Source organism: Myotis davidii, unplaced genomic scaffold (assembly GCF_000327345.1).
Source record: "Myotis davidii unplaced genomic scaffold, ASM32734v1 scaffold666, whole genome shotgun sequence".
Classification (NCBI taxonomy): domain Eukaryota; kingdom Metazoa; phylum Chordata; class Mammalia; order Chiroptera; family Vespertilionidae; genus Myotis; species Myotis davidii.
Genome location: NW_006296629.1, coordinates 354,080 through 370,181, shown reverse-complemented (window position 1 = coordinate 370,181; position 16,102 = coordinate 354,080). Strand labels below are relative to the sequence as shown.

The 16,102-nt window shown below is 42.7% G+C and overlaps 1 protein-coding gene across 1 annotated transcript in view; it reads right to left on the bottom strand.

Annotated features, from left to right (window-relative positions):
- CHD8 (chromodomain helicase DNA binding protein 8) overlaps positions 1-16,102 on the bottom strand; it is a 65,457-nt gene that overhangs the window by 35,699 nt on the left and 13,656 nt on the right. The window contains exons 2-5 of the mRNA XM_006772359.2: positions 9,660-10,715; positions 8,195-8,566; positions 6,784-7,169; positions 5,542-5,656 (exon numbers count right to left, since the gene is read on the bottom strand). Coding sequence (XP_006772422.1) covers positions 5,542-5,656; positions 6,784-7,169; positions 8,195-8,566; positions 9,660-10,502 — 1,716 coding nt within the window. The 5' untranslated portion in view covers positions 10,503-10,715. The remainder of the gene's footprint in view (positions 1-5,541; positions 5,657-6,783; positions 7,170-8,194; positions 8,567-9,659; positions 10,716-16,102) is intronic.

Below are 16,102 nucleotides of genomic sequence, written 5' to 3'. Positions count from 1 at the left end.
AAGGGTATTCTTTCAGAAAAGGAGGAAGAAGAAAAAGGTAAAGATAAAAATTATGAACAACAAAGTGACAACAAATACTTATCTATCAACAAGTAAATCTGAAAATCAAGTGAATAAAACATCTTATGAACAGAATAAACTGGTGAATAGAATAGAATCAGGGGCATAGAAAGGGAGTAGACTGACAATTCTCTGGGGGAAGAAGGGTGTGGGGGTGAGGGAAGAGACTGGACAAAAATCGTGCACCTATGGATGAGGACAGTGGGTGGGGAGCGAGGGAGGAGGGTGGGGTAGGAGCTGGGTGGAGGGGAGTTATGGGGGGAAAAAGAGGAACAAATGTAATAATCTGAACAATAAAGGTTTAATTAATCAAAAATAAAATAATTTAAAAAAAGAAATCAACAAACAAGTGTGGATGTGGAGAAAAGGAGCCTTAGTGCGCTGTGGTGGGAATGCAGACTGATGCAGCCATTCTGGAAAGCAATATGGAGTTTCTCAAAAAAATTAAAAAGGGAACTGCCTTTTGACTCAGTGATCCCACTTCTGGGAATACATCCTAAGAATACCAAAACACTAATCAGAAAGAATATATGCACTCCTGTGTTCATAGCAGCATTATTTACAAAAGCCAAGACTGGAAACAGCCCAAGTGCCCATCAGCACAAGAATGGATAGAAAAGCTGTGGTACATATACACAATGGAATACTATATGGCTACAAAAAGAAGAACTCTTATCCTTTGAGACAATATGGACTGACCTGGATATTATTATGCTAAGCAAAATAAGCCAGTCAGAGAAAGACAAATAACATTTGATCTCACTTATATGTTGAATTTAATTTAATGAACAAAATAAAATGAGGAACAAAATAGAACCAGAAGCATAGGTACATGGAACAGACTGACAGATTTGAGAGAGGAAATGGGTGGGGCATACTGAATGAAAAAAGGTAAAGACAATAGTCAATAATATATATGCATAACTCATGGACACAACTGTGTTGTGAGGGCCAGTGGGAGGAGTGTGGGGTCTGGGAGGAGGTGGGGACATCTGTAATAGCGTTAACAATAAAAGTAAAATAATAAACAAATGGAACACTATTAAACTATTTAAAAAGAATGGGGTACATTTACAATACCAAATGTTGAAGATGTGGAAGTGGAACTCTCATTACTAGTGAAGTGTAAAATGACATAATCACTTTGGAAACTGGTAAATTCTTATAAAGTTACTAGAAGACCAGTGCACAAATTCATGCATGGGTGGGGTCCTTCTGGCTTGCAGGGATCAGGCCGAAACCCACAGCCCAATGCCGCCTGCAGCTCCTACCTGCTGGTCCCGCTCATCCCGGCCCCACTGTGCCGGCCGCAGTGGCTCGTGCCCAATCAGTCCCGATTGGCAGATGCTTGTGCTGCTGCAGCAATACTCTCCAGCCATGAGCCCTGCATCCAGCGCCCTCCCAAGGGGAGTGACCTGTGGGATCAGGCTGAAACAGCTTTCTGACATCCTCCAAGGGGTCCCAGGTTGCGAGAGGGTGCAGGCCAGGCTGAGGGACCCCACCGGGTGCACAATTGGGCCGGAGAGGGGCTGCGGGAGGGCTCCAAGATGTGTCCCGCCCATCTTGCTCAGTCCCGATGGGCCAGACCCCAGCAGCAAGCTAACCTACCAGGTGGAGCATCTGCTTCCTGGTGGTCAGTGCATGTTATAGCGACTAGTAGATCCATTGACTGTCTGCCCCCTGGTGGTCAGTGTACATCATAGCAGCGGTTGAGCAGTCTTACCATATCATTAGCCTATTACGCTTTGATTGGTTGTTTGGTTGTTCTGCCATTTGGTCTATTTGCATATTACCCTTTTATTATATAGGATTATACAGGATATGATCATATGTTTACCCTACAGTCTATTCCATTCCCAGGTATTTAGCTATGAGATCTGCAAACCTGTATCCACAAAATACTTAGACTAAAACTGTTCATGGAAGCTTTATTCATAATAGCTCCAGGGGTGCTATCTGTCATTGAGGGACATGGCACATAATAGCTCCAAACTAGAAATAACCTAAATGTCCATCAAGAGGATGGACAGAAACTAAAATATTTCTCAAGAAAAAAACTGAATGAACTACTAATATATTCAACAACATTAATGAGTCTCAAAAATATGCTGAAATTAGTGAGACTCAGAAGTACATATTATGAAGTTCAAGAACAGGCTAAGCTAGTCTATGATACTAGAAATCAGAACAATGGTTGCCTATGGGGGAGGGGTGGACTGACTGCAAGAGGGTTTAAGGAAACTCTGAGGTGATGGAACATGGAACTTCATTAAATAATCTATGTTTTAAAAAAATGAGGGTGGAGAGAAGAATGGGCTAAATCTATCTTTTCAGATAAAGGGCAATTTCTGAGAAGTATTGGGGGAATAAAAGCAAAGTACAGAAGAGTAGGTATGGAATACTAATATTAAGTGGATGTAGAAATAGAGTGCTCATGAAAAGAAAGAATATTTCGGGAAAAACACATGAAAAAATGGTACCAGCAGTTACCTCTGGGGAAAAGAATTGGGGTACTGTGAGGCTGGGATCTAGACTGGAAGACTTTGATAGTATCTACTCTTTTGCACTACTGTCATTTTTCTCACAGTTGTGAGTAGGTGAAACAGTTTATTCTTATATTATTATTTATTACTAGAGGCCCGATGCATGAAATTCATGCACGGGAGGGGAGTTGACCCTCAGCCCAGCCTGCACCCTCTCTAATCAGGGACTCCTCGGGGGATGTCCGACTGCCTCTTGCAATCCAGGACCGTTGGCTCCTAACCACTCGCCTGTGTGCCTGCTTGCCTGATCCCCGCCCAGCCCCTCTGCCTGCCTGCCCCACCCTGTGTATTTTTTTAACCTAAAGAACAAAATAATAAATGGTCAAAAAATTAAAAAAAAAAAAACCTCATGATTCCAAAGAACAAATCTGAAACTATGTAACCATGACCCCCTTAGCCTTCAACGCGTTTCCTCAAAGATTATCTATATACATAACTAAAGGCCTTGTGCACGAATTCATGCACCAGTAGGGTCTCTCGTCCTGGCCTGCAAGATCGAGCTGAAACTAGCTCTCTGACATCCCCCAAGGGGTCCTGAATTGCAAGAGGGCGCAGGCCAGGCTGAGGGACCCACCATTGCACAACTGGGGCCAGGGAGGGACGTAGAAAGTTGGCCAGCCAGGGAGGGATGGCGTGAGGGCTCCAGGGCATGTCCAGCCATCTTGTTCAGTCCCAATCAGCTGGACCTCGGCAGAAAGCTAACCTACTGGTTGGAGTGTCTGCCCCCTGGTGGTCAGTGCATGTCACAGTGAGTGGTTGAGCAGTCTTAGCATATCAATAGAATATTATGCTTTGATTGGTTGAACAGCTGACTGGACAACTTAGCATATAAGGCTTTTATTATATACGATATCCTAATATGCAAATAGACCGAACGGTGGAACAACCGAACAACCAGTCGCTATGACGTGCACTGACCACCAGGGGGCATGTGCGGAACATGGTGGGCATTGGCTGCGGCAGGATGGTGAAGCAGGTGAGCGGGGGCACTAGGCCAAGGCTGGGTGCCAGTTGCTGTCATTGGGAGAGCCTTTGGTAGTTACCGAAAATTCTTTGTCCCCGTGCACCGGGGTCCCGCTGGGTGCTCACACCTGCTGCCAGCGCCAGCCCTGCTCACACCCACTCCAAGCACCGGAACCGCTGCTCGCTCCAGCTGCCGGTCCCGATCGTCCCTCAGGGCTTTTCCACCTCCCCTTCTGCACCTCCCCCTGCTCCTGAGGGGCAATTGGGGCCGGCAGCTACCTCTCACACACACTACCAGTGCCAGAGCCACCGCTCACACCCACTGCTGGTGCTGGCCCTGCTTGCATCCACTGCCAGCACCTGGTGCAGATCCTGATTGCTCAGAGGGTGCAAGCGGCTGCTGCTGGCCCCGATTGCCCCTGAGGGCTTCTCCACCTTCCCCTGCTCCTGAGGGGCAATTGGGGCAGCAGGCACTGCTCGCACCCACTGACGGCGCCAGCCTCAATCACTCTGTGCTGTCTGCAGGTGCAAGCGGGCCCGGCACCGTCAGTGCATGGGAGCAGCAGTGGTGGGAGTGGGGCTGCCAGCAGATGGGACCTGGGGCTGTGGCAGGAGGGGCCAGGTGAGGGCGCGGAGGATGGGCCAAGACCCACTTCTGTGCCCAAAGCAGCCTCGAAGCCCACAGTTTCTTTCAAGGTGCATAAATTCGTGCACTGGCCCCTTAGTATATTATATACTCTTAAAAATGTGTGTATCCTTCAGAAAAAAAAAAGGATGCATATACATGTATACAGTCTCTCTCTCTCTCTTAGTGCACTATAGCATTATCTCAAAAAAAGTAGATATTTTAATTAAAACTACTATATTGCTAAAAAAAAATGCTAACCATCACCTGAGTTCTTTCAGCAAGTCAAAACCTTTTTGCTGATGGAGGGACTTTTCTCCAATTTGTAAAAAATGCAATATGTGAAGAACAATGAAAGGAGACATACCTACGTTATATACACTATTCTACACCTAGCTTTTCCTTTTAATGTGGAGAGTTTTTCAGATTAGCATACCCTACTCTACTTCATTGTTTTTAATTGCCATGCAGTGGTCTATTACAAAAGTTTTCATAATTTTATTTAACTTTTTCTACACCAATGGACATTTAATATTTGTAACTATTTATTTGAGCCAAATTAATGACATGCTGGAAAGCAAGATCTCAGATGCTCCCTTGGCTATTCTTAATTTTCCCCAGAAGAACTCAAACATCAGTTTATCAATGTATTGAATATATATTAAGAAAGAGGGGAGGCACTGATAAATATTAATAGCTACAAAGGCACTTAAGATTTGTTTAGTTCAAATCTCCATTTACAGAAGAGGAATGCAGATACAGCTAAGTTAAGTAAATGGGCCAGGCCCAAAGAGCTACTTAGAATTACCATGAGTCTCCTGAATCTTAATACCAGGTTCTATCTATGGTTGGAAACGAGTCAAAGATGGTATCTCAAGGCAACAATCAGAGATAGAGAACCAAAGTTCTGCTGGTCTGGCTTCTTTTATTCTCTTCCAATGCCCCTCATCATCAAAAGGTAGAAGAAAACATTGCACCTAAGCACCCTAGTTCAGAGTCAGAACCCTCGAGTATAGAAAAGGTAAGGCAAAAGGGATACTTCTAACAGAAACCAAAGTACGGACATATCCATGATAACAATCATGCAACATAATTTCATTTTTGTTTAGTGTTTGAAACACTAGAATTTAAGGAAATGAATATTGCTATTTTTACAGTAATATGCTTTTTGCCTAAAAAGGGAACATTTAAAAAGACATGATCATGACCAGGTCCCATCTCTTTTACCTTTTAGGCCTAACTCTGGATTAGAAAAACTGTTGAAATATACATAGGCGTATAGTCTTTTAGTAACTATGTCTCTCAGAATTAAACATGATTTTTCTATAAGTTCTTTAGGGATTCTTTTACCTGAATGCTGCTTTCTTCATCTTCCCGGGGTGATTGGGCCGGCATGACTTCTACATCTGAATTATCAGATGAGGTATTACGTTTTCTCTTCTTACCCACCACAGGAGTGATGGTGCTAAAATGGAAAAAACAAAATAATTTTCAATGAGGGCAAGGAAAATATAGGAGTAAGAAAATATAATTAATCTAAACCATTACAGATAAAGCTTCCAGACAGACAGAAGGATCTAGATCTTTAGTCTGTGGGGTGTCTGGAAAAGATTTTGGGGTTTCTAAACCACTGGCTGACCTTTATACCAGATTTGTCAAATCCTTACAATCACTGTATTTACAAACATCTGAGGCAAAGTAGCATAACAGAGCAGAATGAATACTAGACTAAGAATTATAAGGCCTTATTTTAGTTCCAGTTCTGTCACTAGCTGAGCATGTTTCCTCTTTTGTAAGCATTGATGATACCTGGTCTGATAGTTGTTGAGGATCAACTAAAATAATAGACATGAAATTTGTTTTTTGTTTGATTCCAGTCAAGGGCATGTACCTTAGTTGCAGGCACATCCCCAGTAGGGAGTGTGCAGGAGGCAACTGATGGATGTTTCTCTCTAATCGATGTTTCTAACTCTCTATCTCTCTCCCTTCCTCTCTGTTAAAAAAAAAAAAGCGCTAAAATATTATATACAAATATAAAGCATTATAATTTCACCATAAATGCTGAAAAATCCTAGGGAATAGAAGCTGAGGAGAAACGAGTAAAGCCAGAAGACATGAAAGAGAGAACACTAGGTGTGACAAGAATGCATGGCAAGCATGGTGCTGTCAACACTGCTTAAGACTATCAGCAACTGCCTTCTCTAGTTCACAGATGAGATGAAGAACAGGGCAGCTATGTCTTCAGCAGCTCTTTTCTTAATGTGGGGGTAGGGGGATAGTGAGGAATTCTTCGCACTACCGTGATGCCAAATCAGGACGAATATATAAAAACATAGTCACAGCTTTTAAATGTAACCCCAAACACAAGGATCTTTTCCTGTGCCTTAGTGATTCTCTTTCAAAATATGCAAATTTCTGCTTAACAAATCATGTACGCATTACGACAGAAGAGGCCTTATTATCTTCTCTGACAGCACCAGCAGACAGATCACTTTGAACTATGTTGCTGCTAAATACAAGTATTTCCTCAGCATTAATGTAAAAATGAGTGCCCTGCCCTCAAATTTCCCCGTACTAAAGGGTAGTACTTACTTCAGCTTACTCTTGCCCTTGGTTTTAGAGGTACCAGATGTTTTGCTCTTCTTTGGCTTTTCTTCCTTGAGCCTCTCCCCACTGCTCTTTTTTCTGCGTTTCTTTTCGCCTTCCTCCTCAGGCCGAACACTGGGCAACTCATCCTCATTCAGGACTCGAGGTATATTCTGCTCACCTCGAGCCCGGGCCCTAGCAATGGCCTCTGCTACAATCCGATTTGCTTTCTCTTGTTTCTTCTGGTGCTCCAGCCTGCGGTTTTCCTCCATTCCTGTCTTGCCCCCCATGTGAGGAGCAGAGCTTGCTGGTGAGGACAGAGCTGCCACTTCACTGGCACTCAGGACTTTAACTACAGAAAGTCCAGAAGAGGCCCCTTGGGAAGAGCTAGCCTATAGAAATGAAAACACTGAAATGTTAACATGCTTGTAGCTAAATAGAACAGCTCTGAAGCAGATGGGCCAGAAACTTTAGTTCTCTAATTCCTCAAGAATCAGGTTCAGACCCAAATCCCACTAAATCTGGACACTTTTAAAAAAAAATTTTTTTTTTGTGGGAAGAGGGTAATAAAAAACAACCACCAGAATTGTGCCAAGTTAGCCCTGTCTGGCATGATTCAGTGGTTAGAGTGTCAGCCTCGGCACTGAAGGGACATGGGTTTGTTTCTTGGTCAAGGGAAGTATCTGAGTTGCAGGTTCGATTCCTGGCCTCATCCCTGGCCCCAGGTGTGTCCCTCTCAGGTCAGGTCCAGGTCAGGGCACATGCAGGAGGCAACCAATCAATGTGCCTCTCTCACATCAATGTTTCTTTCTCTTTTCTCCTCCATCACTCCTTTCCACTATCTCTAAAAATCAATGGAAAAAATATCATCTGGTGAAGATTAACAAAAAATAAAAAAAAAAAAAAATTGTGCCAAATTAAACATCCATATCCTTTAGCCATGCTCCTAATGTCAACACCCATCTCCATTACTCTAGAAAATGTTCACACAATATAGCCAATTCTGGTCTCTGGACTTAAAGTAAAAAAACTCAAATTCTACTCTTAGCCTACCTTTTATCTCCCTGGGGGGTGGGAGGAGTGATAATCACTTGGCCTCATTAAGACTATTTCTTTATCTTTCAAATGAAGATATTTAAAACCATCTTTATTTCACAAAAGTAGGAAAAGATTGTAAATGAAACACTTCAAAAACAAATATGAGATAAATCACCCCTTATCCCAAAGCCAACAATAACCCTCAAATCTTTCCATAATATAATTAAAACAAGATTTCCATTGGTGAAAGAAATAAAATTCTACATCTCAGTTCAGAGGTATGAATCTAGACTGGCCCCCACCCTCACCAAGGAGTGGTTGCTGAGGGTACTAGCAAGAGACTGAGGTCTATTTTCCTCCCTAACCATGTAAGTCTCACCTGTGGCTGAAGTACCACCTTGAGTGGTACTGAAAGTCTTTGTCCTGGGTTCTGTCCCGGTCCCATTATCTGAGCCTGCTGCACAGAGGAGAGCGTTACCGGCTGGGATGAGGGTGGCTGCTGGGGCTGCGCCTGTGATGATGGAGGCTGTGGTACGATCTGGATTTTCTGCTGTGGCTGCTGCACCTGCAGCTGGATAGTTACTACTTTGGCGGGCTGCCCCTGGGCATTCTTGGCTTGAGTCAGGGCTGCTAGTTGGTTGCCCTGTAACACTATCTTCCCTGGTAGACTCCCTAGCACAACATGCCGATGTCCTTGGGGACCTCCAGACTGTGGCTGCTGGAGGACCAGGGTGATGCGTTTCGATTCACCCTAGAGTGAAGAAAGGAAATTGCAAGAGGTACATTAAAGAATAATATACACCTGAATATTTACAGCAGTTTTCCTCATCCTAAAAACGTAAAAACTGAGAGGTAGAACACAGTACAATTCATCTTGTTCATCCTCCTATCTGTCTTGACAGAATCTTCTGTAGCATAGGTATCAAGCCTATTTTTGAAAAACCCGATAGGAGGGTTATCTTCCAAGGTAATCACTCCACTTTCTGGAACTCTTAGAACAAGTCTATATTGAACTGAAATCCACCTTCTTATAGTTTCTTTCTACAGGTCCTACTTATCTTAATACTACTGCCCACCCCCCGCCCCCCAACTCTTTGGCCCTTTTTTCAGAGGCAAGAGCCTCTATTTTCTTAGAATAGAAACTAGCCTTTTCAATAGGCAAAGCAGGAGGAAGACAATCAGTAATAACAGGGGAAAGATACACATAGCTTGTCTGTCTTACAAATATGCTTTTCCCCCAAAATGATTCTTTGTTCCCATAGCATCCTATATTCCTCATAAAACTTTCTATCATACATTATTGTGAATTCTTGTCTAGCCATTTGTCTGGCCTGGCAGACCATGAGAGCTCTGTTAAGTAGAGGGACTGTAGCTGTCCTGTTCAGTATCAGCTAGGTAGTATAAATAGGTAGTAAGGGTTCAAAAACATATTAACACTAACTGCTTCTACCTGATAAGCAGTAAGTACGTGGATGTTAACACTAACTGATAAAAAGCAAAGATGGGCCCTGACCGGTTTGGCTCAGTGGATAGAGCGTCGGCCTGCGAACTCAAGGGTCCCAGGATGGATTCCAGTCAAGGGCACGTACCTTGGTTGCAGGTACATCCCCAGTAAGGGGTGTGCAGGAGGCAGCTGATGAATGTTTCTCTCTCATGGATGTTTCTAACTCTCTATCCCTCTCCTTTCCTCTCTGTAAAAACAAAATCAATAAAATATATATTTTTAAAAAGCAAAGACGGAATTTATTCAGGATTTCCTAGAGCTAGCTCTGTGAGCTCTCTCTCACACAGTTGCTGGGCCCTCTACTAAACCAAAATTCACCTCCCCCTTTCACTCAAGTCACCTGAGTAGGTGTAGAGGTCAGTGTAACTGCAGGCTTCAGTGGGGGCCCTGTGGCCCCAGGGTTTCCAGCAGGAGCTGAACCCTTAACTGGCTGTAGGACCAGCTGCTTTACTGGTCGGCTGGGCTGGACAATGCGCTGAACAGTAGCCTGGTTCCCAGGGACCTTGGCGGCCAACACTGTATTACCAGAGACAATGGAAACACCTGGTCGAAGGGGAGTGCCGGTTAGCACTTTGGTAAAAGTGACTTTTCCACCATTGGCTGTGCCAGCCACTAGGGGCTGAGCGGTGCTGGTGATACCTTGGGCCTGTATTTGTGCCACATGGGCACCAGTGACTGAGGAGCTCGGTGGGGCTTTAAGGATAACAATCTTAGGGGCTGACTGAGGTGGTTGCCCTCCAGGACTACTAGAGGACACAGCTGTGGCAGAGACACCCATGAAAGGATTCCCTTGGCTCAGGATCTCCTGGTTCTTGGAGACCTGCAAAAGTCCTGCTGTTGGCGCTGGTGTCTGTAAGACAGGTTGAGCTGGCTGCTCCTGGCTGATGGGCTGAGTGGTATAATCATGCAAGGTTAAAGATTCTGGAGCTGGAGCTGTTGATTCCTTGGGAAGTTCTGTGGGGGCTGTTTCCTCTGGTGGGGGGACCAGGTCACTTGCTGATGGATTCCCCACATCACCACCTCCACCATCCTGGTTCATTTGATCCAAGGAGTCCAGAGAGCTTGGTAGTCCAAGGGCTTCCTCAATGGGGTCTTGTGTGACCTGGTTGAAGCTGTCATCAGTCAGAGAGTCCAGGCCAAATAAATTTGGGTCATCAAACAGATCCATGATGGGGTCTGCCATCTTGGGAAAGCAATGGAGGGTACTTCCCCCAAGATATAGGGAGGGAAGGGGAGGGGGGGTATTGGCTCTCCCCTCCCCTCCCCTATTAAGAAAAAAATGTACACAATGGAAGACTACTCTTCAGGTAAAGAGGCAAGAAACAAGTGCATGTCAGATTGTCCTGACCTTCATGGAGCAAGATGGCTAGGTCTTCAGAGGAAGATGGTAGAACTCCTGTTGTGGGAAGACAAATGAAAAATAAGCAAAGTAGGTAACCCCAGGAAAAATTTCTCCTTCTTAGGTACCATCCTTAATAGCAAATCACATCAAAATAATAAGAGGGAAATATGGGTAATTTGAGGCAGAGATAAAGAAGAAAACACCCACATTTCTGCTTCAAAACTAAAACAAAAAAATAAACTCAACCCCCTTTTTGGACTCTACACTTTGACGCTATTGTCTGTCAAGATCATTCAGGTGTCTTTGTCCATTTCTTTTTACAATTATCATTCTTAGGTAAAGATCAGAAAATTTAATAGTCATTCACCTTCTACTTAGGTTTCTTAAGTTGACAGGCCTTCATGATATACTAGCAGCATTTCAGAGACTGCAGATAGAGGTTTTTGAATATATTGTATTTTACAAATTTCCCTTGTATTTTAGATACTTTTACTTACTACTGGCAAAAATAATACCTTTAACCAAGCTCATAGTACAATCTTGCTAATAAGCTTATAGTATAATTTTACCCAGGAAGTTTTGTAAAGTTTATTCTAATTAACCTATACATAGTATTTCTGTTCTGAATCCCCTCCCCCCTTTCTCATATTTAAGATAAAATACTTGGAACACCCCTAACCTCTCTCCCAGCTGAAATCTTTCCCACCCTCAAAGTCTTCTCTGTAAGGTGAGCCCCTTTAACAACAGAGCAATTTGTGATGACCTGGTCCCTCACCTTTAAATACCACAGCACTGTTTACACCTTATTGAAAGTATTTATATCTAATATTATACTAAAATGATGAGTCTCTTGTTCATATCCTCTGAAGGCCCAAATGATTCCCTCGTGCAAATTATAAAACGCTGCCTGCTCCTGAAGATGCTTGTCTGCCATCTGCTGGAAAACTGTCATATTATCATTTTTGATAATGAACATGTACAATGTACACCCTGCACAATCCTGCATGGTGGCCTAGCTCCTCCTTCGCAGAGACAAAAAAGTTCCTGATAATGGGGACCATGTCTTATTTATCTGTGGATCCCTCAAGAACCAGCAGGATATCATATATACAGTAAATATTAAAAAATATTTAATGAATTAATATATTAGCTTGCTGTATCTGGTATGAACCATTCAGGCCTTACAGACACTAAATGGTATTCCCTAATTTTAAGATAAGACAGTAGATAGCTTTCCATCTTGAAAAACTGTTCTACAAATAACTGAAAGTATGTTTACTAAACCCACATCTGGGGCTTCAAGTTCATGAGAATGCTAGAAAAAGCAAAAACTAAGAAAAGAGATTATAAGTACATCAGCAATAACTAAACTATATAAAAAGTAGTATCTGTTCTTTTCATATGATGTCAATATTTGACAATCTTGGAAAGCCTTGATTGATAAGACCATTTCTCCTAAGTTTTAGAGGCAGTAGAGAGGAAATCTGTCAGTGATACAATAGACTTTACCGAATAAGGCTTTTCCACACAACCCCAAAACTTTTCCTCTTCCTTAACACATTCCAGTTATCCTTACAAAACAATATAGTAATTTGGGTAAATATATCCTGGACACAGATAAAAAGAACAGACTCATCAGTAACTGGTACATCAGTCAAAATTACGAAGTATACATGGCATCTCCACCAATGTTAAACAAAATCTTCCTTGCTTCAGCAATTATGTACCCTCGTATCTCACCCAGAATCCCTATCATTTCCCATCCCTGACAAACATATTCCAGCCTCTCCTAATGCCTGCCCCAAACTTACTCAAAATGGTGATCACATCTGGCCAGTGTGGTTCAATGGTTGACCACAGATCCATGAACCAAGAGGTCCCTGCCTTGATTCCCAGTCAGGGCACATGCCTGGATTGCAGGCTCAATCCCCAGTTGGGGAGGAGGGCATGAGAGGTTATGCAGGAGGCAGCCAATCAATGTATCTCTCACGTGGATGTTTTTATCTCTCTCCCTCTCCCTTCCTCTCTCTAAAAAAAATCAATAAAAATATTTTTTAAATGGTAATCAGAAAAGTGACTGTTTCTTGATTTAATGAAAATCTACTCTTACCATTTTATAAACTTCCTCAACACTATTATCAACTTTTTTCTAGCTATGCCCTCACTTTGCTACCTATTATCTTTCACCTCCTATTTACTATCAGAGAAGTTACACTAAATAAGAGATGCCATATAAAAACTACAATGAAAGTTTCCACTAATTAGTTTATGCTGGTAATAGTTTATAACTTGCCTTTTCTTCCATGGGGTATTTTGTCCTTTCCACGAATTTTTGCTACGTCTCTACAGGTCAATGCACTTACCATTTATCTCCCTTCCCAGTTTTTAGGTCAAATTTCTGCTTCTCTTGGTTCAGTCTGGGCCCAATAATTTAAAAAACTCCATCACTGACTTAAAGACACACCACCAAGCTTCTTAGTCCCATCCCATCAACTCACTTCTACTAATCTAATTCATCTTGTACATGTGTTGTTGTTGTTGTTTTAATATATTTTTATTGATTTCAGAGAGGGAGGGAGAGGGAGAGAAGGGAGAAGGGAGAGGGGGGAGGGGAGGGTAAGGGGGAGAGGGAGGGTGAGGAAGAGGGAGAGAGAGAAACATCAATGATGAGAGAGAATCATTGATTGGCTGTCTCCTGCACACCCCCTACTGGGGATTGAGCCTGCAACCCAGGCATGTGCCCTTGACTGGACTCAAACCTGGGACCCTTGAGTTCGTGGGCCAATGCTCTATCCACTAAGCAAAACCAGCCAGGGCTCTTGTACATGTTTTTAATCCTCACCCAAGGATATTTTTCCACTGATTTTTAGAGAGAGTGGAAGAGAGAGGGAAAAAGAGAAATACTGATGTAAGAGAAACACGATTGGTTGCCTCCTACACAAGCCCCAACCAGGACCTGGGCCAGGGAGGAGCCTGCAACCGAGGTACATGCCCTTGCTCGGAATCGAGCCCGGGACCCTTCGGTTCACAGGCCCACGCTCTATCCACTGAGCCAAACTGGTTAGGGCTTGTACATGTTTTTAAATCCTAATCTCCTGCTCCTTTTCTAACTCCTACCTTTAAGATGTCCTTTCCCCTCAAAAGATTAAACATCTCCCAGCACATCTCCAACTTTCTTCACCCCTCCTTCTATTCCTACTTGTGGATCATCCTGGCTGTATCCACAGCTGGCCTATTCTACAAAGCTCATCTATCCCATGGTTCAAACCTGGGAGTAAAAATAGGTGGTAAGCACAGAAATATATGAAGCATTTAGATGCCCCAAGTAAAGCAAGTACCTAGATAAGGAAGTCATACCTACCCAAAACACATATACACATGTATATGCTCAAAAGGAAAGACAGAATTTAATGGTTACAATTTATCACTTTCACTAATTCCAAACTAACGACAGAAACCTTGAGGAATGAGTTGGGGAAAAGTGGAACAAACTAGTCAGTTAAGGTTAAAATCCAAGACCACCACCTATATTCTCCAAATAACAAGCCAGTTAACACTAAGAAATATTTTATGTAATAGTCCGGCATCTCACCTCCTCCTCCACCTCCTCCTCTTTTTTTTTTTTAAATATATTTTTATTGATTTCAGAGAGGGAGAGAGAGAAACATCGATGAGAGACTCATCGATCAGCTGCCTCCTGCACGCCCCCTACTGGGGATCAAGCCAAAAACGGGGGCATGTGCCCTTGAGAGCATTAGAATCCAGGACCCTTCAGTCTGTAGGCTGATGCTCTATCCACTGAGCAAAACCAGCTAGGATTCACCTCCTTCTTAAAGGGCTAACTACACTTTTCCTTCAATGTAATTCTAAATTTGTTCTTCTGCAGTTTTATCACCTTTAATATAGTTCTTCTTGAGGTGTTCTTTTTTTTTTTAGAGTTCTAACTCTCCTTTTCTTATTTTACAGGTCTTCTTCCCCTTGCCCATGTCAATTGTCCAATCATAAAGGACTTTAATGCTACTCTACTTTTCCATCTCAATCTCCCCATACTGTACTTTACAATAAAGCAGTGACTCTCAACTGGGAGATGGAAGGTACAGTAGTTTGAAAATGTGTATTCAATTTCCTTATTTTATATTTAGCAAATGGAAAGAGAAAACACACCTCAGTGTTTAGGTTATTTATATTCAGTAAAACAGGACAAAATTTTCTTGGCTAGTAAGGATGTATAAAAGATGGGGGGCGGGGAGTGCTGGAGCAGAGAAAAAAGAAGCATCCTTGGCTCAGGGGTTATCGACACCTGTAGTGGGGTAAGGTTTCTTACGGTCTCTCAAAAGGGAGTTTATCATAGTTATTGCTTATGATGGATGAGAAACACTGCAACAGTTGTCTAACAGATAACATCCATTCTCCGTTTACAGATTTCTCTGTACTGACCATCCTCTTAGCGATAATGAATGTATGCCGTATTGACAAGTGCTGACTTCTTCTTTTTTTCTTTTTTGGTAATAAGTACTTTTACAAAGTACCACTGATGCCCATTTAACCTCTAACTGCTCAAACATTCAGAAAATAAACTATTTTATTTCAAAGTATAAATCTTGTTATTGGAAACTGTACCCTTTGAAGAGGATCAGCTGCAGACAGATATAAACACATGTTACTGAAACACAAGATGCTCAGAAGCAGCTTAATTTGAAATGAGAAATCCCTTGAAAATAAAATAATCAGAAGGCCTAAAATGAAAATCACCAAGATAATTTTAAAAGAGACGGCTTTAAAAACTGTACCATGAAGACATCTGAGACCCAAAGGGTCTCAAATTTTATAAAGAAATGGGAAACAAACACCCAAGGTGAATTTAATCACAATTTAGGGTCAGCAAGGGATCTATAGCAAAGGATGGAAGGGTACAGACCATAAGAATTGGAGCTTTTAACTTGGAGCCACTCAGATTTCCTCAAGAAGACTGAGATCCTAGGCCATTTCCTCTATCTTCGCTATTCTCATTGCTAAATGTGACTACCCTGTTTTCCGTTTTCCCAATTACTAAGGAAAAGGCACTCACACCTCAATCAGATATTTGGGGGCAAAGGTGTAAAGTGAGCCCTCCTGAATAAACAAGAAAAGCAAAATAGACAACTATGAAAGCTAAAAGAATGTACGTATGTCCAGGGGGTAAAGGAGAAACTACAGAAATCATATACTCACATGAAAGGAGGGAAGGGGCAAGGTAAGGAAGCCAGGGGTTTGTGAACAGGGAAACGCGACTAGGGGTGGGGGTGGCGGGGACCCGGGTAGATTACCTGCTCATACTGCCGGGGTTGGTGCCAGTAAGGCCCATACAGCAGAAGCGGGAGATTTCTGGCAACTGGCGCCCCCAAAATGGAGATGAGGTACATGCACTTGAAGGAGGGAGCTAGCGGGGTGCCCTCCAGAGT